General features: G+C 34.7%; 1 protein-coding gene across 1 annotated transcript; it reads left to right on the forward strand.

Moving 5' to 3' along the window:
- The first annotated feature begins 3,807 nt into the window (after positions 1-3,807).
- LOC120171969 (alpha-mannosidase 2-like) lies at positions 3,808-8,550 on the forward strand. Its single transcript, XM_039179561.1, has 4 exons — positions 3,808-4,452; positions 4,825-4,974; positions 5,103-5,135; positions 5,533-8,550. Exons 1-4 carry the CDS (start codon positions 3,880-3,882, stop codon positions 8,347-8,349), a joined length of 3,573 nt encoding a protein of 1,190 aa, XP_039035492.1. The 5' UTR covers positions 3,808-3,879; the 3' UTR covers positions 8,350-8,550.
- The last annotated feature ends 12,654 nt before the right edge of the window (positions 8,551-21,204 follow it).

A 21,204-nucleotide genomic window follows, 5' to 3' on the forward strand; every position in this document is an offset into this window, starting at 1 on the left:
TAAGATCATGCATATACCTACTGCTTTGTACCATTTCTTTAGCATGATTATATTTATGAGACTCATAATATTGCTCTAGATTATCGATTATACTACTGGGCTTTGTAAGCTCAGCGCTCGGATATTTTTCGTTCGCAGGTCAATAGCTATAACTGTTCGTGGAGCACCGTTATAGTAAGACTTCCAGTATCTCCTTCATAGTAATGCTTTGTTTCTTTAGCGGGCATATGTATTAATAGAACCTTAGTTATGTATTTGAGTTGTAAACTGCAAGATGTACTATTTTGATTTAAACAATGTGTCATGGAGCTTCAGTTTATAAATTTTTTTATAATTGTTGTATATGTTTAATATGGTACCATCTAGTAAGTTTTTAAATGAAAATGAACAAGTTTTGAAAATCAAGTGTTGCCTCAGTAGTCCAATGTAGCACTTTAGGCCCAATCAATTTTAGGGTGTTACAAGGTAACTTCGAAAATCGATGAAGATATACAACTTTAGTACACTTACCTCTTCTATCCAAGTAAATTTTGAGTATAAAATTTCCTTTTGGGAGGGGATATTTGTAGTGCCCCAGATCCCGAGTTAGTATTTTCGAGTTAACCTGAGAGTGTTTTAGATAAACTCATTTGCCTTATAGGGAAGCTTGGTCTAAATAAGCATTGGTTTGGGCTTTGGTTAGGCCCAAAGTATGATTAAAAAAAGGTATTTTTATGTTGTGATCAAAGTTAGGAGGACTAATAGAGCAATTATACCACTTTAGTTTAAAGGTTGAATATCCATTAAGAGTTGATGATCTCATGTCTCAACCCCTCATATCTCGTTTTCACCATTATTTTATCTCCTCATTCTTCTCTCATTTCAATCCCCCTTTGTCTCCCTTAATATCTTAAAAAAGGTATAAACTTTGTTACATCTCAAACCTTACTCAACAATCTCAAGGTAAGAACTTTAATATTCTCATTCCAAGCTTTCAATGCAAAGTTTTGGTCATGGTAACCAAAGAAGGGTTTTAGTGGCGATTTAGGAACCCAAGTATAGCCAGCTCATTTTTTTTAGAAATTTAAGCCTTTAGAAAAGCCTTTAGAAACATTTTAAACATCTTCCTAAACTCTTAAACCCATTAGTAATTCACATAATTTATCTTTGTCTAGTGAGAGAAATGAGAGAAAACTCCAAGAACAAATGGAAGGAAAATTTGACCCTTGGTTGAGCTTTGAGCATCTCTAACAACTTAGTAGTTCATGTAACACACCTATAAGTCAACTCTACAACTTGTAAATCACTAGGTGTACTATTTTGGTTTTGCATAAGTTATGAATATGTAAGCACATTCATGGTAGATTTTAGTATACAATGTTTTTTAGCATGCTTATAGATCATAATAACATTTGAGAACCTCAGTAGGGCTTTTGAGTGAAATAAGGAGTCATTTTTATTCCCAAACAGGGTATTTCTGGGTTTGAGTATCAATATTAGATGTACAATACTGATATTGTTCATCATATGGTATAAAATAAGGTTTGGGCTAGATGTATCGATACTCGTTCATTGGGTATTGATACTTGTAAGAGGGGCATCGATACCGAGTTCGCTTAGCAGATTCCAGTAGCCATTGTTGTATCGGTACTCATAGGAGTATCGATACTCAAGGTTGAGTATCGATACACCTAGTAGGGGTATCGACACTGAGATATTTTTTCAAAATATCAAATCCATTTTTTGTATCGTACTTGGGATAGTATCAATACCCTAGTAAGGAAGTATTGATACTACATTTTCTTCTCAGATATAATAGCCATTTCAATATCGATAACAAAGGGTGGGTCTCGATACTCAAGAGTCATTACTGATACCAAAGAGCTCAATATCAGTACCAGCATATTGTTTTCGATAAAGAATCCAAATGCTTAAGGGGTTAAATTTTAGGGGGTCTAACAACACCTGAATGCCATGAAATAAAACTATAAGTGAGAAAATAATAAATGCAGTACAACTAGAAACAATAAAAGTTATGTTAACATAAAACTAGCCTTGTTTGATGCTTGGGAAACATCCAGGACACCCGAGTTACTTAGCAAATTTCAATCGTCTCATTTCAGAAGAGTTTGGATATATCCCAATCAGTGCTAAGACACTTTAGTAGCCAACTGAGCATAAATGTCTTAAGACTCGAGGGAGTAAGTTTGGAATTGAGCTCGTAAGCTCAGTGTTTGGAATGTATTTCCGTGTGCAAGTTTGTAGGAGATCGTTCGTGGAGTGTTATCGTCATTAGATATTCCAGATCGATCGAGCTTCAGAGTACATCTTGATTTATATTAGAGGGCATGTACTATTCGTAGATCCTTGTATTTCAATGTTATTATTTTAGATGTATTTGGGAGCTCCCCGTATTTTCTAAACTCTGATTACTACGTTTTTATTTTATATCATTATGTATGGTTTTTATATGATGTTTTACAAATGATTTTAAAGAAACTTTTTGGGTTAGCCAATTCGTTGATCCCGTGTGACACTTTAATCCTCCAATCTTCAAGTCAAACTGGTTAGGGTGTTATAGAGAGTTTTTTTAAAAGCATTTTTTTCAAGAAGTTTTGTTATATCAAAAGGGAGAGAGATTGTTGAGTTAGAATTCTAAGATTTTTATATAATAAATTACTAATTATTTTTAAAAATTTGTCAAAAATAATTCAAAGTTCACAAAACTTGAAGTATTTTTAAAAACTCCAAATAAGTCGAAGTTTTCAAAATTTAGAGTAGAGTTTTCGAAACATCTTGGTAGTGTATCTAAGTTTCAAAAAATTATACTTAGTTTAGAAACCCTTCAGCATGGTTTCTAAATCCCATACTCATATTTTTATGAGGGTTTCAAAATCGTCTCTTATGATTTCGAAATCACTTTGTAGATAAGCAATAATCACGAAAAATAAAAGCTTCCAATGACTATAACTCATTCTCAACGATCATAAACAGTTAGAAACTCATTCTACACTGTAAGAACAACTCAATGACATTTGAAGAAGGTTACAACACCTTCCAAACTTAAAGATCAAGAGAAAATAATCTTCAATCTTTATTCCTTCAATTTTTATTATACATAGTTTATAGAGCTTTATTGAATATATTTTGTATTCATATTTATTAGCTTCATCTTTATAAACACCCACCTAGGGAATTATCTATTGTTTACACAAATCAAACATTATAAAATCGAGTGTTTTTAGTTTAGCCTTAAAAAATTAGAATTGTTTTATTTTAGCTATTGTAAAATATAGAGTTTTAAACATTATTCTTAAAAGGTTCAATTCAAACAGGTGAATTGAGAAATTTTTAGTGGTGGAAAGCTAAGATACTAGATGTAGATTTTAGTTGAGAAAGTCGAACCACTCTAAATCGATTATGTCAGAAGTTTTAAATTTTGTTTAAGATTCAATCAAACTTTATAAAAATCAATTCATATCCTCTTGACGATTTTTAATAGATACTAGAATATATTGAAACTTCCATATTATAGAATTTTTCATATTTAAAATATTAGCCTAACATTGCCTTCCAATTAAAAAATAATCTAACTTTTACCATCATATCAGCCACTTTCTAAAAATATATTCTTAATTATTAGTTCTTATTATTGTTCTAAAAATGAAGCAAATTAGGAGGTTGTAATGACCCAAAGGCAAATCAGCCTTTTGTAGTCGCTTCTTTTTTCATGGTAATAAAGGGCCCCTTGTTCGTGAAATATGTCCGAAATTTCTACGTAAGGTAAAACCTTCACCGAAGAAATGAATCATAAAACACAAAATTAAATCCATCAGATAGAAAAACAAGTGAAAGAAAAAAAGAAAAAGAAAAAGAAAAGAAAAGAAAGATAATCCAAACATGCCCTTATCCTCCTACCTTGGCAGCAACCGCCGTGGCGGAGGATGGACACCGGCAATGCTTCCGTCTTCACCGTCACCCACCGTCAAATCAACCCCCAAAGCCCATCAGACTCGGAAGCTACGGAAACGGACGGCTCTGATCAACTTCCTCTTCACCAACTTCTTCACCATAGCACTTTCCGTTTCGTTCCTCTTCTTCCTTCTTACCCTTTTTCTCTTCGGAATCCCCAAACCCATTTCCTCACACTTCAAGCCCCGATCCCTGACCAGAAGGCTCTCGACACGGAGGTCTGCAACCCGGAAAAAACCCGGGTCGAACCAGAATGGTTCCGTTGTTGATATAACAACTAAGCAATTGTATGATAAAATTGAGTTTTTGGACGAGCGTGGAGGGGCTTGGACACAAGGGTGGAAAGTTTCTTACAAAGGAGATGAATGGGATAATGAAAAGCTGAAGGTTTTCGTGGTTCCACATTCTCATAACGATCCGGGGTGGAAGTTCACCGTGGAAGAGTATTACGAGAGGCAATCAAGGCATATACTTGATACCATTGTAGAAGCTTTATCAAAGGTGATTTTTTCTTCGTTTTCTCGGTTCTTGGCAGGTTAATTCTTGATGGGTTTTTGTCAATATGGGGTGAAATTGTTTAATAAAGTTGGGATTTACATTCGAATTTCGTTTGTGAGCTTGTTGGTTTTGTTTCTGATAGTTTAAGAATTTGATTGTTTTTCTTTATTAGTTGATATTTGGTGCTGAATATAGTTTAAATCTTGATCGGGATTTGGTTTCTGAGCTTGGTTAGTACTTTGTTGATCAATGGTGCTGAAATCGGGTTTTCGGAATTAAATCGTATGGATCGAAGGTTATTTTGCGCACTTGGACTTAATGTAAACTTATATTGGCAGCCTGTTAAATTTTCAAAAGGTTGAGTTGAATTTACAGGATACTCGGCGGAAGTTCATATGGGAAGAGATGTCGTATTTGGAAAGGTGGTGGAGAGATGCCTCAGATGATAAAAGGGAGTCTTTTACAAACTTGGTGAAGAATGGCCAGTTGGAAATAGTAGGGGGTGGCTGGGTGATGAATGATGAGGTGGGGGCTTAGAACTTTGTTTTCTTTTTGGTCAGTTTAGCAAAGTGTTTCAAATTAGACTCCGAAATAGCTATTTATGATTACGAGGTTTTGATTTTGTCTAAACAAATTCTATTTTCTTAATGCAGGCAAATTCACATTACTTTGCCATAATTGAGCAGGTACACGTTGAACCCTCATCTTGGTGATTATAGTTGGCTTAATGACTGTATTTTCAGAACGATTCGGTATGTTGACAGATTGTATTTCTTGCACATTGCCATTAATTTTGAGCCGTGATGTCATGTGAAAAAAATATCAACTTGTCTTATGATTTTGGATTCTCACTCGAAAAGGTGCTAGACTTGTTGGAGTATACATCCTCGCAAGCCAGGATTTACTCTTGCACTTGTGAGATCTAATACGCATATCTTACGACTTTCTCTATTGTTTCATTGTCTTTTCATTTACATCAATGGTCATTAAGTTTTCTATTTATCGTAGCTACTATCCTCAAAAACTCTTTAATGCCTTGTGTTTGCAATTTGTTTTTTTTTTTTTAAATATTTGTATAAGCAGGTAACTGAGGGAAATATGTGGCTGAATGACACTATTGGGTTTATTCCAAAAAATTCTTGGGCAATAGATCCATTTGGTTACTCTCCTACAATGGCTTATCTCCTCCGTCGAATGGGCTTTGAGAATATGCTTATTCAAAGAACCCATTACGAGCTGAAGAAGGAACTTGCTTGGAATAAAAATTTGGAATACATATGGCGTCAAAGCTGGGATGCTGATGAAACTACTGACATATTTGTGCATATGATGCCATTTTATTCATATGATGTTCCACATACTTGTGGACCAGAGCCTGCCGTTTGTTGTCAGTTTGATTTTGCCCGTATTAATGGTTTCTTTTATGAACGCTGCCCATGGGGACACCCTCCTATAGAGACTGACCAGGAAAATGTGCAGGAGAGGGCACTAAAACTACTAGATCAGTATAGGAAGAAGTCGACCCTTTACCGGACGAATACACTTCTCGTACCTCTTGGAGATGATTTCCGTTATGTCAGCATTGATGAAGCCGAGGTTCAGTTCAGAAATTATCAAATGATATTTGATTACATCAACTCTAATCCCAGTTTAAATGTAGAAGCAAGATTTGGTACTTTGGATGACTATTTCCAGACCCTTAGAGATGAGGCTGACAGAATAAATTATTCCATTCCTAGAGAAATTGGCTCCAGCGAGGTTGTGGGTTTTCCTTCTTTATCGGGTGACTTCTTTACTTATGCTGATAGGCAGCAGGATTATTGGAGTGGCTATTATGTATCAAGGCCTTTCTTCAAAGCTGTTGATCGGGTATTAGAGCAAACGCTCCGTGCATCGGAAATTTTGATGGCATTTTTATTTGGTTATTGCCAGAGAATACAATGCGAAAAACTACCAATGGGGTACGCATACAAGTTTGCAGCTGCAAGGAGGAATTTAGCTCTTTTCCAGCATCATGATGGGGTGACCGGAACTGCCAAGAATCATGTTGTTCTTGATTATGGAATTCGGATGCACACTTCCTTACAGGACCTGCAGATTTTCATGTCTAAAGCAATTGAAGTATTGCTTGGAATTCGCCAAGATAAGTCAGATCAGACCCCTGCCCAATTTGTTCCCGAACAGATGAGATCTAAATACGATGCTCTGCCTGTGCATAGAACAGTCAGTGCTCGGGAAGGAACCATACAATCAGTTGTACTCTTTAATCCTCTGGAGCAGACAAAAGAAGAGGTTGTGATGTTAGTTGTTAATAGACCGGAAGTTACCGTTTTGGACTCAAACTTGACATGTGTTCAAAGCCAGGTTTCTCCCGAGCTGCAGCATGACAAAGGCAAGATTTTTACAGGCAGGCATCGTGTCCACTGGAAAGCTTCTGTTCCTGCCATGGGTTTGCAGACATATTATATTGCCAATGGCTTTGTTGGATGTGAAAAAGCTAAACCAGCAAAACTCAAGCTCTTCTCGAACTTGAGTTCAATACAGTGCCCTACACCATATACTTGTTCGGAAGTAGAAGGAGATGTGGTCGAAATTAAGAATCTGCATCAAACTCTCACCTTTGATGTCAACCGTGGTTTGTTGCAAAAGGTAATCCAAAAAAGTGGTCCCCAAAATGCGGTGGCTGAAGAGATAAGCTTTTACTCGAGTACTGGAAGTGCATACTTATTTGTACCCGAAGGTGAAGCTGTGCCTATAATTCAGTCTGGTGGGCATCTGGTCATCTCTGAGGGTCCCTTGATGCAGGAGGTGTATTCTTACCCAAAGACTGAACGGGAGAAAACTCCGATCTCCCATAGTACTCGTATTTATAATGGAGGCAATACGATACAAGAGTTTCTTGTTGAGAAGGAATATCATGTTGAGCTTCTTGGCAAGGATTTTACGGACAAAGAGTTAATTGTTCGATATAAGACGGATATCAATAACAAAAGAATTTTCTACTCCGACTTGAATGGCTTTCAGATGAGTCGAAGAGAAACATATGATAAGATCCCTTTGCAGGGGAATTACTACCCGATGCCCTCTCTCGCTTTCATGCAAGGGTCAAATGGCCAGCGGTTTTCTGTCCATTCTCGGCAGTCACTTGGTGCTGCAAGCCTTAAACAGGGTTGGCTAGAGATTATGCTTGATCGTCGTTTGGCAAAAGATGATGGGCGTGGACTTGGGCAAGGAGTGCTGGACAATCGTGTTATGAATGTTATTTTCCATCTCCTGATTGAAACCAACATTTCTTCAACTCTAAATCCCGTCTCCTACCCGCAACCTTTGAGTCCATCTCTTCTCTCACATTGCGTTAGTGCTCAATTGAATCATCCCTTGCATGCATTCATTGCCAAGAAGCCACAAGACATTTCTGTGCGTACAAACTGGAGACCCTTTTCTCCATTAACCGCTCCCTTACCTTGTGACTTGCATATTGTGAGTTTCAAAGTCCCTCGACCGGAAAAATCTTCTCAACAGCAGCTTGGAGATCCCAGGTTCGTTTTAATGGTGCATAGACGAAACTGGGATCCTTCATACTGCCAGAATGCTAGATCTCAGTGCACCAGCATGGCCGATGAACCTGTAAATCTATTCAACATGTTCAATGGTCTTGAAGTGCTGAAAGCTAAACCAACTTCCTTAAATCTTCTACACGACGACACTGAGATGCTAGGTTATGCAGAGCAGTTTGGTGACGTCGCCCACGAAGGTCGTGTAATTGTTCCTCCCATGGAAATACAAACATACAAGTTAGAATTGAGAGCGTTCCAGCAAACGCCGTTGGCTGATTTAAACCGTATGCTGCTATCTCATGTGAGATCCGACAAAGTCGAGAACATCAAAGATGTCTCGTGAAGTAAATACGTGTCCAACGTATGTAACTTAGGAGCGAGAGATGTACAATTAGTATATTCTAAGTTTGACACCGAGAAATCTATGTTACTATATTCTTCTTAGAAACTGGGATTTGTGGTCTATGATTTGACCATAATCAACTTCAAATTTTGCTTGTATTATCCTCTGTTATGAAGATTGTTTCTCATAGAGTGAGATTTTTGCTCCAAATACATATAAAAGTTGCAGAGAAAGGGTTTTTCTTTTTGAAGATGAAGATAGTATTTGTTGTGTTGAGAATATTTTTTTAAATCATAGATAACGCGTATAGACACCCGTAGATGCAACTGCTTGGATCAAGGATCTCTAGGAAGATCAAAACTTCTAGGAAGATCAAAACTTTCTTTAAACGCTGAGGCCACTTGATAGATTCTTTAAGTTTGTCATTTTGAGAGATACTAAGACTTGCTGTTGATTAATTATGTGTATATTTCCATTCAAATTATGTAATAAAAATGTAAGTTTTACTGTAGGTTCTTATGTATCGGTCCCAGTTCCTGTTATGTAACATACTTCAGTTGATGTGCATGCTGGGACAAACGATCGTGAGAGATTTTCGAGGCACGTCCCATATTGGGTATGGCAATTTGTGTTGTATCAAATATTTGATACGTCTTCAACATACATACTGTAGTACATTTTGGGCATATCTCATGTTTAAGGAGTACAACTAATTTTATAGGAGAGATTTTCAGGGATGTATCGGGGATAATATTTTATCTTTATGCATGTGTTTAAGATTATTTTTAAGATTTAAATAATAAAAATTATAGATGAATTAGGATATAATTTTATTTTCTAATTAGGATTTAAATTTTATTACAAAGAGTTATCCTTAGGATCCGAAAAATTAGTAGACCAGTTTTGATGTTGAAGCTGTTAAGGAGGAATTGGGTGGTTGATCTGAAACACATACCTAGAGAGGCCAATGACATTGCTGATCTCGTCGCTAAACAGATGTAGAATTGTCAGGAAGAATCTGTATTTCTACAAAATCCCCCAAAGGAAGCAGATGATTTGTTATTAGTTGATATAACGGGCAGCTAGGCTGCCCTCGTACACCTGTACTAAAAAAAAAACTCCATTGCTTCAATCTTTAACTTTCAAAGTGTTTGGACAAACTTATTTTATTCTCTTGTCGTGAAAGAAATTAGAGTATTTATTCTTTTGCTCACTCACTTACGAGGAATAAGTTAAATCTATGTCGTACTAAAGATTTGATTTATCTCTTCATTTCTTCTAAAATTTTAGAATTTATTTTATATTTATTATATCATTTTTGCACCTATATTATATAATTCTAGGAATTGACGTTTCTTGTCTCCGCATCTGTTTTTGTATTTATTTCTGTACCCGTATCTGTTTTCGTATCTGTTCTCGTACCTGTATTAATGTAACTTAGGTTGCCGGCAGATAGAAAAATCGTTGGATGTAACTATGTTAGTAGCTTTTTAAAAGATAGAGAAATGCAAATGGTACAGTAAATCGCTATAAAATGTAGTTCGTGCCTTAGTGGCCAAGGGTTACTCCCAAGTTATGAGACACATTACCTAAGTTATCCAACGTCTCCATGATAGTTCTCCTTAAAAGATCTTGAAGTGTTGGACTATTCTTCATGTATTGAAGCTGTACCCGTTATGTTTTACAATAAATTATATGAATTAAAAAAAAATCACAATCGTGATACCCACAAAGATTATAATAATATTTATTATGTATGCAATCATAGTACATTCTTAATCGTAACCATGGTCATATATTCTAAAACATAGGCCTGTAAACGAACCGAATGCACAAGAACGGAGGTATGTTAATGTTCGTTCATTTAATAAATAAACGAACATAAACGAACAATTTTTTTTGTTCATGTTCGTTTATTAAGGAATATAGCTTGTTCATGTTCGTTCATGTAAATGATAAACGAACATAAACGAACACAAACGAACGAACATAATAAATGAACATAAACGAACACAATAAACGAACATAAACGAACAACACAAACAAAAAAAAAAAACTTATTCGTACACAATAAATGAATGTAAAAAAAAGTAAACAACAAGAATAACAACTTAAAATCTATTAATATAAATATAACCTGTAACTTTAGAGTTAATTTGTTTGAATACGACAAAAACATACATAAATCATAAATAAGTTATATGAACATAATAAAGTCTTAAAGTTAATTTGTTCAACAAAATAATATTATTGAAATCCAAAAAACTTCAATAATCTTCGTAACATATTCAACTTGCCCTATGTTCGAATATAAATGAACATAAATGAAGTAACATAAATAAATTAACATAAACGAACATATAATTGAACGTTCACAAACGTAAATGAACGAACGAGCCCTTTGTTCGTGTTCATTCATTTAACCAACGAACGCAAAATCTTGTTCATATTCGTTCATTTAATAAATAAACGAATTTCTCGCCGCACGATTCATGAACGGTTCGTTGAACGTTCAGTTCATTTACATGCCTACTGAACACGTCAATTTAGACATCCATTTTGTTTGAGAAAGAGTAAGTTAATTATGTATCAACAAGCTGTAAAGTTACAAACATTTTCAGTAAACCATTGTCACTGTAACAGTTTGCAACTTTTAGATTCAGTATCTCAAAATAGTTTCTTTTTCAGTTATTGAGAACAAAAAACATATAGAGTTGAGACCCTTAAAGTCCGAGTCTAGTTGGCCTCCGATTGTAAATGAATTATTAACATAATTTATTAGATTAGTTAGCCCAGTAACCGAATCTATTAGAGATGAGAGTTGGAATTTTTATGGGAGTATGACTAAAATAATCATGCGTTGGAATTTTTAACCTATGTTTTGGTAAAACATAATAACCATGAAAGAAATAAATGAATATTTTTCTATCTTATTTAGATATTTAAAGTTTGTTAACGATAACGAGCAAATCAATAAGAAATATTTACAACAATCAGTTGATCTAGTGAGATGAGATATTAGGTCCCTTAAGTAAGGTCAGGGGTTCAAATACTAAGTTTGCGAATGAAGTAAATTGGATTGGGAGGGTCGCCCTCTCCTCTGTAGTACTTGATATGGATTAGTCGATCAATAGATCAGATACCAGTGATTAATTAAAAAACAATAAGAAATAAAGACACGAACACTAGTTTTACGTAAAAAAATCTTAGCGTTTGGTTGGATGGAATCCCTTGGAATTGGGGAGAATTGTAATATAATTCCACCACTTTCCCATGTTTGGTTTAAGTTTTCCAAGGGAATTAGAATCCCTCATGGCTTCAACTTTCCATCAAATGAGGGAAAGTGAATTACATACTACCCTCGTCAATCTTTTGGTAATTTATTCATATATTGAATAAAAATATTTTTTTATTATTTCAAGACGGGTCGGGTTTCTAATTCATATATTCGGGTCGGATCGGGTGAAACTTTATTTTGGTCGGGTCGGGTCGTTTTTTTAAGTGTGATATTCGGGTCGAGTTCGGGTTTAGGGTGAACAATACCCGACCCGAAAATATATATAATTTTACCTTATATATTTAGAAATAATTACAATAATATCCCTCTATATATATATATTTTTTTCAATTAAGTCACTGTTTTTATTGAATAAAAATAATTTATTATTATTTCGGGTTTGGTCGTGTTGGGTCGGATTTCTAATTCATATATTCGGGTCGGGTCGGGTGAAACTTTATTTTGTTTGGGTCGGGTTTTTTAAGTGTGATATTCGGGTTGAGTCGGGTCGGGTTTTTTTAAGTGTGATATTCAGGTCGGGTCGGGTTTTTTTAAGTGTGATATTCGGGTTCGGGCTTAGGGTGAACAAAATCGGACTGACCTGAAAAAAATATATAATTTTACCTTATATATTTAGGAATAATTACAGTAATACCCCTCTATATATAATTTTTTTACAATTAAGTCAATGTTTTTATTGAATAAAAATAATTTTTTTATTATTTTGTGTCGTGTCGTGTCGGGTTTCTAATTCATATATTGAATAAAAATAGTTTTTGGTAACTAATTAATATACTCCGATTGGAATGTATCGAAATATTGTTCTATCTTTTGGTAACTTATTAAAATATTTTGATTGCAATGATTTTAACTTATGATATTTATTAGCATGATTTTTATAATTTATTGAAATGAATAATCAAACAATAAAATGAAAATTTAATATTTTTTAATTTTTTATAATATATTATTACATGTAAGTTGTAAAACAAATTAAAATAAAGCAAAAAAAAAAGAAGGGTAATTCGATCATTTTACATTACTGAAATCAAATTCATCTGACATGTCTGCGAACCAAACAAAATATGGAATTAGATTCCAATTTCATTTCCTGCCAACCAAACAGAATATGGAATTAGATTTCAATTCCTGACAGATTTCAATTCCTTCACAGATTCCAATTCTCTCATAAACATTCCAGCGAACCAATCTCCAAGAGAGAAAAATTACTAATAGAGGAGAGAATTTTACTATAGAGAATGAAAAATTAAAAAATAATTATATAAGAATAAATAAAATTCTAGAACCATATATATATATAATTGTCCATACATAATGATTGTAACACTCTTACCTCAATCCGTTTTAATCTAATCTAAATAATCTAAGGTGGCGTTTGGTTCGTTGGAATGTTTCTGAGGGAATTGGATATCTCATAAACATTCCAGCGAACCAATCCCCAAGAGAGAAAAATTACTAATAGAGGAGAGAATTTTACTATAGAGAATGAAAAATTAAAAAATAATTATATAAGAATAAATAAAATTCTAGAACCATATATATATATATATATATATATATATATATATATATATAATTGTCCATACATAATGATTGTAACACTCTTACCTCAATCCGTTTTAATCTAATCTAAATAATCTAAGGTGGCGTTTGGTTCGTTGGAATGTTTCTGAGGGAATTGGAATCTGAAGGAATTGGAATTTGAATCTGAAACCTATTTGGTTGGCAGGAAATTGAATTGGAATCCAATTTCATATTCTGTTTGGTTCGCAGACATGTCAGATGAATTTGATTTCAGTAATGTAAAATGATAGAATTGTCCTTCTTATTTTTTTGCTTAATTTTAGTTTGTTTTATAACTTACATGTAGCAATATATTATAAAAATTTAAAAAATATTAAATTTTCATTTTATTGATTGATTATTCATTTCATTAAATTATAAAAATCATACTAATAAACATCAAAAGTTAAAATCATTTCAATTAAGGATGGTAAGGGGTCGGATTTTTGGTCCACCCGACCCAAGAACAAGGGAACCTCCACCCGAGACCCGACCGACCCGACCAAAATAAAGTTTCATCCGATCCGACCCGACCCAAATATATGAATTATAAACCCGACCCGGCCCAACGCGAAATAATAAAAAAAATTATTTTTATTCAATACAAACAGTGACTTAATTGAAAAAAATTATATATAGAAGGTGATTATTGTAATTATTCCTAAATATATAAGGTAAAATTATATTTTTTTGGGTCGGGTCGGGTATTTTTCACCCTAAACTCGACCCTGACCCCAACCCGAATATCACACTTAAAAAAACCCGACCTGACTCTAATATCACACTTAAAAAAATCCGACCCGAATATCACACTTAAAAAAACCCGACCCGAATATCAAACTTAAAAAAAACACAACCCGATCCCGATTTTTTAAAAAAAAAACCCGACCCGAATATCGCACTTTAAAAAACCTGACCCGAATATCAAACTTAAAAAACCCGACCCGAACTCGAAATTTTTATAAAAAAATCTGACCCGATCCCGAAATTTTTTAAAAAAATCCGACCCGAATACCAAAAGATTGATGAGGGTAGTATGGTCAAATTTCACATTCCCTCCTCCAAAGGATTTCAATTCCATCATGTTATGGATGTAATTTACTTTCCCTCCCTTGATGGAATTGGATTCCAATTCCCCCTTCGAAAACTTGAACCAAACTTGGGAAAGTGGTAGAATTGGATTCCAATTCTTCCTAATTCCAAGAGATTCCAGCGAACCAAACGCCACCTAAGTGTTATAAGGAATCAAGGAAGTGTTCAACTATTTTTATTTTAAAAATTAATTTACTAAGAATATGTAAAATATAATCTTCTCATTATATAAAGAGAAAATAACCTCAGTGACCAAAAATGCCTTATAATTTACGATTTTAACCAACTTTTTTTGGATTTGCCAAAATGACCAACTAAATCGCAATGCGATCGATAATTCGCAACGCGATCTCCAGTATCGCAAATCAGTTTCCAGATTCGCAACGCGAACTTGGACTATCGCAACGCGAACTTGGACTATCGCAATGCGATTTACATATTCGCATTGCGATAGTTGAAGTTCGCGTTGCGATAGTCGAAGTTCGCGTTGCGATTTTCCAAATTCGTTGCGATAGTCGAAGTTCGCGTTGCGATTTATTCCAAATTCGTTGCGATAGTCGAAGTTCGCGTTGCGATTTTCCAAATTCGTTGCGATAGTCGAAGTTCACGTTGCGATTTATTCCAAATTCGTTGCGATAGTCGAAGTTCGCGTTGCGATTTATTCCAAAATCGCAACGACTGGTGATATTGCATTTGTTTCTTAAGAATTTTCTCTAAAAAGATAGTATTCGCGCGGACGTGTCGAAGACACGTATTACCACGACCACGACCACGACCCGAGATGAGACGAGACAGACAGCGGCGGCGGCGCGCGAGAGTCCCCCTTGTTCTCTATCACTCAACAAGGAAGTGGGAAAGCCAAGCCTTAAATACCATTCTCAATAGTGTTTCCAATACTATGTGGGATTGAGCATTACCAACACTTGTTTCCAATACAATGTGATTATTCAGGAAACAATTAACAATCATGCACCTTAAAACAACTGAATCAACAACCAATTGCATTAGTATTATACGATTAAATATGTCATAATTAAAAGTCAATCTACAATCAATCGCGATTATTGCAATTTTTAGCAAAACATTCAAAAATAATATCACTATTTAAGGCTCAATCCCACATAGTATTGGGAACAAGTGTTAGTAATGCTCAATCCCACATAGTATTGGAAACACTATTGGGAATGGTATTTAAGGCTTGGATTTCCCACTTCCTTGTTGAGTGATAGAGAACAAGGGGGACTCTCGCGCGCCGCCGCCGCCGTCGTCCGTCTCGTCTCGTCTCAGGTCGTGGTCGTGGTAATACATGTCTTCGACACGTCCGCGCGAATACTATCTTTTTAGAGAAAATTCTTAAGAAACAAATGCAATACCACCAGTCGTTGCGATTTTGGACTATCGCAACGAATTTGGACTATCGCAACGAACTTGGAATAAATCGCAACGCGAACTTGGACTATCGCAACGAACTTGGAATAAATCGCAACGCGAACTTGGACTATCGCAACGAATTTGAAATAAATCGCAACGTGAACTTTGACTATCGCAACGAATTTGGAAAATCGCAACGCGAACTTGGACTATCGCAATGCGAATATGTAAATCGCAATGTGATAGTCGAAGTTTGCGTTGCGAATCTGGAAACTGATTTGCGATACCGGAGATCGCGTTGCGAATTATCAATCGCATTGCGATTTAGTTGGTCATTTTGGCAAATCCAAAAAAAAGTTGGTTAAAATCGCATATTATAAGGCATTTTTGGTCACTGAGGTTATTTTCTCTTATATAAATATCACAAGTATTAAATAAGATACAAAATTCGGAGATACATAGCTTTAAAATTAAGTATATCAAAATAATAGAGTTACATACCATTAACAATATAAATAAGGTCTTATGAATGTGTGAGTGCTATAAATTAAATATAAATTTGTAAAAGTATACACAATCAAACAAGTAATATCATGATAAGTGAGTATCGTCTTCACAGGGATTGGAGGGACTTAGAGTAAGTCTATGCACTTACTTATAACTAATTAAATATAGAATGTTATTAACAATTGAATGAGAATGCTATGACAAAGTATTGAAGTGTGGAGTAAAATGCTATAACAAACAGTAAGGAATGTTGTGGCAAATAAGTAAAGAATGTTATGGCAAAATAAATTGAATATTGGAGTATGAAATAAGATAACTAGACAACCTCTAATAAACAAGCTACAATAGGGATAAATGATTGGGTTTACTAAGGAATCCTATGCCTTGTTTCTAGGGTGGTTCACGTCTTCCATGAGCATGATGCTCGATAGGATTTGCTATAGTGTTCCTAGGCTATCTATAGTAAGGAACCTGACAGTGAAAATGCTACGATAGTACCTCTCGGCGTAAACTGCAATAAAATACTATTGACTAAGTCCTACCTCTTTTAGTCGTTGAAACCCTTTCCTTATCTTTAAGGAGAGTTAAAGCCTTGCCATCCCAGCTTAGCTCCATTGTTCATGTTGATCTAACCTAACTCTCTCGATATTAGGCATTAAAACTTAGAAATTGGCTAACTCTCGAAAGCTCTTATAAATCTAAGTTATTAAATATTTAAACAATGAACAAAGAAAGCATTTAAACATGAAAACATCAAACCATTCATTAAAAATAAAATATAATCATCCAAAGCAAACTCACACCAACTAAGTTAGTTCATGGTAGGGCTCAAAACATCCATCATCGTCATTCGTTTTAGTACAAACCCACAAAGAAAATAGAGAAATGAAAGCATAAAAGGGAGAAGGAAAACTCCCAACGCGAGGTGCTACTGGGCTTGAATTGCCGCCTCGAACCACCTTAGCAAGCTAGCTTCCCTCAAAGACCTAGCTTGTTATCCCTTGAAGATTGGTTATGGAGGACACCACGAAAGGAAGAAGAAATGAAGAAAAATGGAAAATAATGCAGTTTTTTTGTTTGGCCTATTGTTACCCTCTTATCTTCTTATCTCTTATCTTATTTATGCTTAAAAAACAAAAACTCTCCAACTACAAAGAAACTTTTCAACTCCTAAGAAACTCTTAAATTCCCAAAAACTCTCTAACTCTTAAGAAACTCTTCAACTCCCCCTTAATAATGTGATATCCTTATCTCTTAAAAAATTCCCTTTACGTGTGTAGGCTAGACCGACTGGTAGAGGGATTCACGTGTGGTTGGACAGTTTAGCAGCAAAATATCTTTGTCATTTTCTACACCCAGAATTTTCGTCCAAAATGATGTAGCATTTCTCTAACTTTGTCAGCTTCAGTAGTTCTCCCCATCTCCTTCAGCTTCCATTATTTACAAATCATCACCAAAACACGATCTTTCCTTTAAAACAACACTAGTTTTATCATGAAAATGTCATAGAAAAATATCACCACCAAATGCAACTATATACAATGAAATGAGCTTTTAAGCAACCAATAACCTAAGTAAAAAGGCATGAAAATATAGCCTTTTTACGGGGTTATCAAACCCCCCAAACTTAAGCTATTGTTTTTCCTTAAGAAATAGATAGTGATCAATAGAAAAGAATGAAATGACAAATTTTAGATCAAGAAAATTATATGGCATAAAATTTCAGCCCCCATAAACAGTTGGCTTCAACATGCTAGACAAGTTGAGAATTCAAGAAATTTTTCCTAGGACAAGATCCTTTGCATGTGTGTGCGTGATTATATCCAATCTATGCTTAGCAAAGTTAGAAAATTTCTAGCCAAGTTCTCAGTTATGATTTAGCATTTATTCAACCTTTAAGCACACAATTACTCTCATTTCCTTAAGATTATTTTTTTTTTGTATTGCTACAAGGAGAGTCAGCCTATCACAACTACCATCCCACACTCTAGATGAATTGGAGCGAACATTTCATCCCAGAGCTAATAGGTATAGTTATCTCGTGACTACTTTCATTCACTTGTATACTATAGATGTCATTTATTAAAGGGGTATCCATGCAGTGCTATAACAAAGAGGAGTGTCAATCTACAATTATGCCAAATCATTTATTTGTAATTCAACACATTCAATAAGCACAAAGGAGTTTAATTTGAGCCTTTCAAGCTATCATTTATCATTTAAGCTCATTCACATCAATTTATACTACGGCATGCAAGAGTCATTTCATAAAAAGTTTAAGCTATCATGTATCAATGAATTGTAAAGAATCAAGTCCTAAAGTCGGTTACTCCAATCTTAACAGTCATGTGCATTCAATCAATCACAGTTTAAAAAAATTAATCATCATTGGGCATCATCAAGTAATTCCAAAAACTATCTTAAAACCTAACAAATGCTATAGCAAATATTTATTGACAACTATTAATTCAAATGCCTAATATGAACTATATGTCCCCCAAACTTGAAGAAATCATTATCCTTAATGCATGAAAACTAAATTGAATGAAACTAAATGAAATGCAATGTAAGGTACTTTGACTATTAACTTATTTTGGTGTTGGTGGCTTTTTCGTTTCCATATGCTTTACACACTTCTTTCTAGGTGTCATAGAGAAGAAAAGATGACTTGTTACAAAGGATGAGAACACCGGTGCAGGACTTCAGTCCCTGGCCATTAACCTTGAAGATTGTGTCATCATCGATGTTCTTGATATCAACAGCTCCATGAGGGTAAACGTGATGTATTTAGAAAGGTTCAGACCATCGCGACTTGAGTTTTCTTGGGAATAGCTTGAGTCATGAATTGTAGAGGATGACTTGTCGGCCTTCATAAAAGTGTCGTGGAAAAATATGTTTGTCATACCACTTTTTGGTTTTCTCCTTGTATAGACGAGCATTCTCATAGGTTTGGGCTCAGAATTCTTCCATCTCATTTAGCTCTAGTAATCTTCTCTCACCAGCTAGCTGAGCATCCATATTGAGCTTTTTTATGGCCCGATAGGCCTTGTGCTTTAGCTTCACTAGAAGATGACATGTTTTGCCATAAACAAGCTTGAATTGGTACATACCAAGAGGTGTCTTGAATGTTGTTCGATATGCCCATAACACATCATCAAGCTTTGGAGACTAATATTTTCTTTTGGGGTTGACCACATTTTCAAGTATTTGCTTTATCTCTCAATTAGAGACTTCAGGTTGCCCGTTAGTCTGAAGGTGGTATGTTATAGCAATTTTGTGCTTAACTCGTATCTCTGTAATGCTTTAGCAATGAGCTTGTTGTCAAAGTGGGTGATAGCTCTGGGTTCTCTAAATCTCTTGAAAATGTTCTTGTAATGGAACTTGAGTACAGTCTTGGAATCATTCCTTGGTGTAGCCATGACCTTGACCCATTTGGACACATAGTCTACTACTAATGGAATGTAAAGATCACCAAAGTAATATGGAAAGGGTCCCATGAAGTTTATTCCCCATACATCGAAGAGTTCCACATCTATAATATTTTGCAATGACATTTCATATCTCCTAGAGATGTTTCCTATATGTTGGCATCAATCACATGCCTTGTAAAATTCATGCGCATCCTTGACGAGTGTGACCAACAGAAATTGGATTGTATGACCTTTGTAGTAGTCTTAACCCCACCATAATGACCTCTACAAGAGGTTGTATGTCAATGGAATACAATCTATTTTGCTCCTTTTTAGGGACACACATTTGAATCATTTGAATGGCATACTGCTTGAACAAATAAGGTTCCTCCCAATAGTAGAATGACACACCATGCCTAAATTTTCTTTCTCTGGTTTTTCAAATTAGGAGGCAAAATACCACTAACAAGAAAATTAACAATGTCAGTATACCACAGAATTACAGTGGCAAATAATATTTTCTCGTCAAAGAATTCCTCTTTGATTTCTAAGTTTTCATCACATGTAACATTGTTCTCTAGCCTAGAAAGATGATCAACAACTGAATTTTTAGTACCCTTCCTATCTTTAACCTCTAAGTCAAATTCTTGGAAGAGAAGTATCCGCCTAATAAGTCTAGGTTTGGCATCTTTTTTATTTACTAAGTATTTAATGACTGAATGGTAGGTATGAACGATAACCTTAGTGCCTATCAAATATGCCCTAAACTTATAAAAAAAACAAATACTAAGAAAAGTAATTCTTTCTCAGATGTTGTGTAATTAATTTGTGCATCATTTAAGGTACGAATAACATAATAAATCACTTGGAATATTTTACCTCAACGCTGCCCAAGCACTCCCACTGCATAGTCGCTAGCGTTGCACATCAGTTCAAATGGTGCTGTCCAATCTGGGGGAAGAACTATGGATGCTTAGATAAGTCTCTTCTTCATGTAGCCCTTTGACCAACATCTCAGTTACTTTGTGTTGACATGGCACCTCAAGCAGACCAACATCATATTTTTAGCGATCAATTTGGCCCTCCAACTCACAAAATAACTCAATGTGACCCTTTGACTCTGTTTAATGCTATTATAAATGGGAAAATTACTCAATTCATTACTTAACTATCATCTCTCCCCCATTTTAATCACTAATTTTTAAAAGTTTTCAAGTTTAATACCTCAAATTGCTCATATTTTAATCATTATGACTTATTTTATTAATATTAATGTATAATGTGGCACTCATTATTCGTATTTTATTAATATATGTTTAAAATAATACTAATTAAATTAAAATTTCAAAATTATGATTAAATAAAAAAAATATTCTCAAAATTATAATTAAAATTTCAAATTTATAAACTCTCAGAAAAGACTAACTTTCTCTTCTCCGTTACTAGTGAGCGGCGGTTGACGCGACGGAGTCTAGTCGGGAATTGGGTATTCCAAAAAATGATGAAGAACAAGATGAACTTTTCATAGAAAAGTTTAAACCCCATTTGATTCAAAAATTTTATGGTAATTAATTTAATCACAATTTTGAAATTTTAATTTAATTAATATTATTT

This window comes from Hibiscus syriacus, unplaced genomic scaffold, assembly GCF_006381635.1.
Source record: "Hibiscus syriacus cultivar Baekdansim isolate YM2019G1 unplaced genomic scaffold, ASM638163v2 tig00111841_pilon, whole genome shotgun sequence".
Classification (NCBI taxonomy): domain Eukaryota; kingdom Viridiplantae; phylum Streptophyta; class Magnoliopsida; order Malvales; family Malvaceae; genus Hibiscus; species Hibiscus syriacus.

What these genes read in the sequence shown, in the direction of transcription:
- LOC120171969 (XM_039179561.1), top strand. Translation starts at nt 3,880, where the DNA reads ATGCCCTTATCCTCCTACCTTGGCAGCAACCGCCGTGGCGGAGGATGG. An exon ending in TTGTAGAAGCTTTATCAAAG is followed by an intron (nt 4,453 to 4,824) that starts GTGATTTTTTCT and finishes TTGAATTTACAG; the next exon opens with GATACTCGGCGGAAGTTCAT. An exon ending in GCTGGGTGATGAATGATGAG is followed by an intron (nt 4,975 to 5,102) that starts GTGGGGGCTTAG and finishes TTCTTAATGCAG; the next exon opens with GCAAATTCACATTACTTTGC.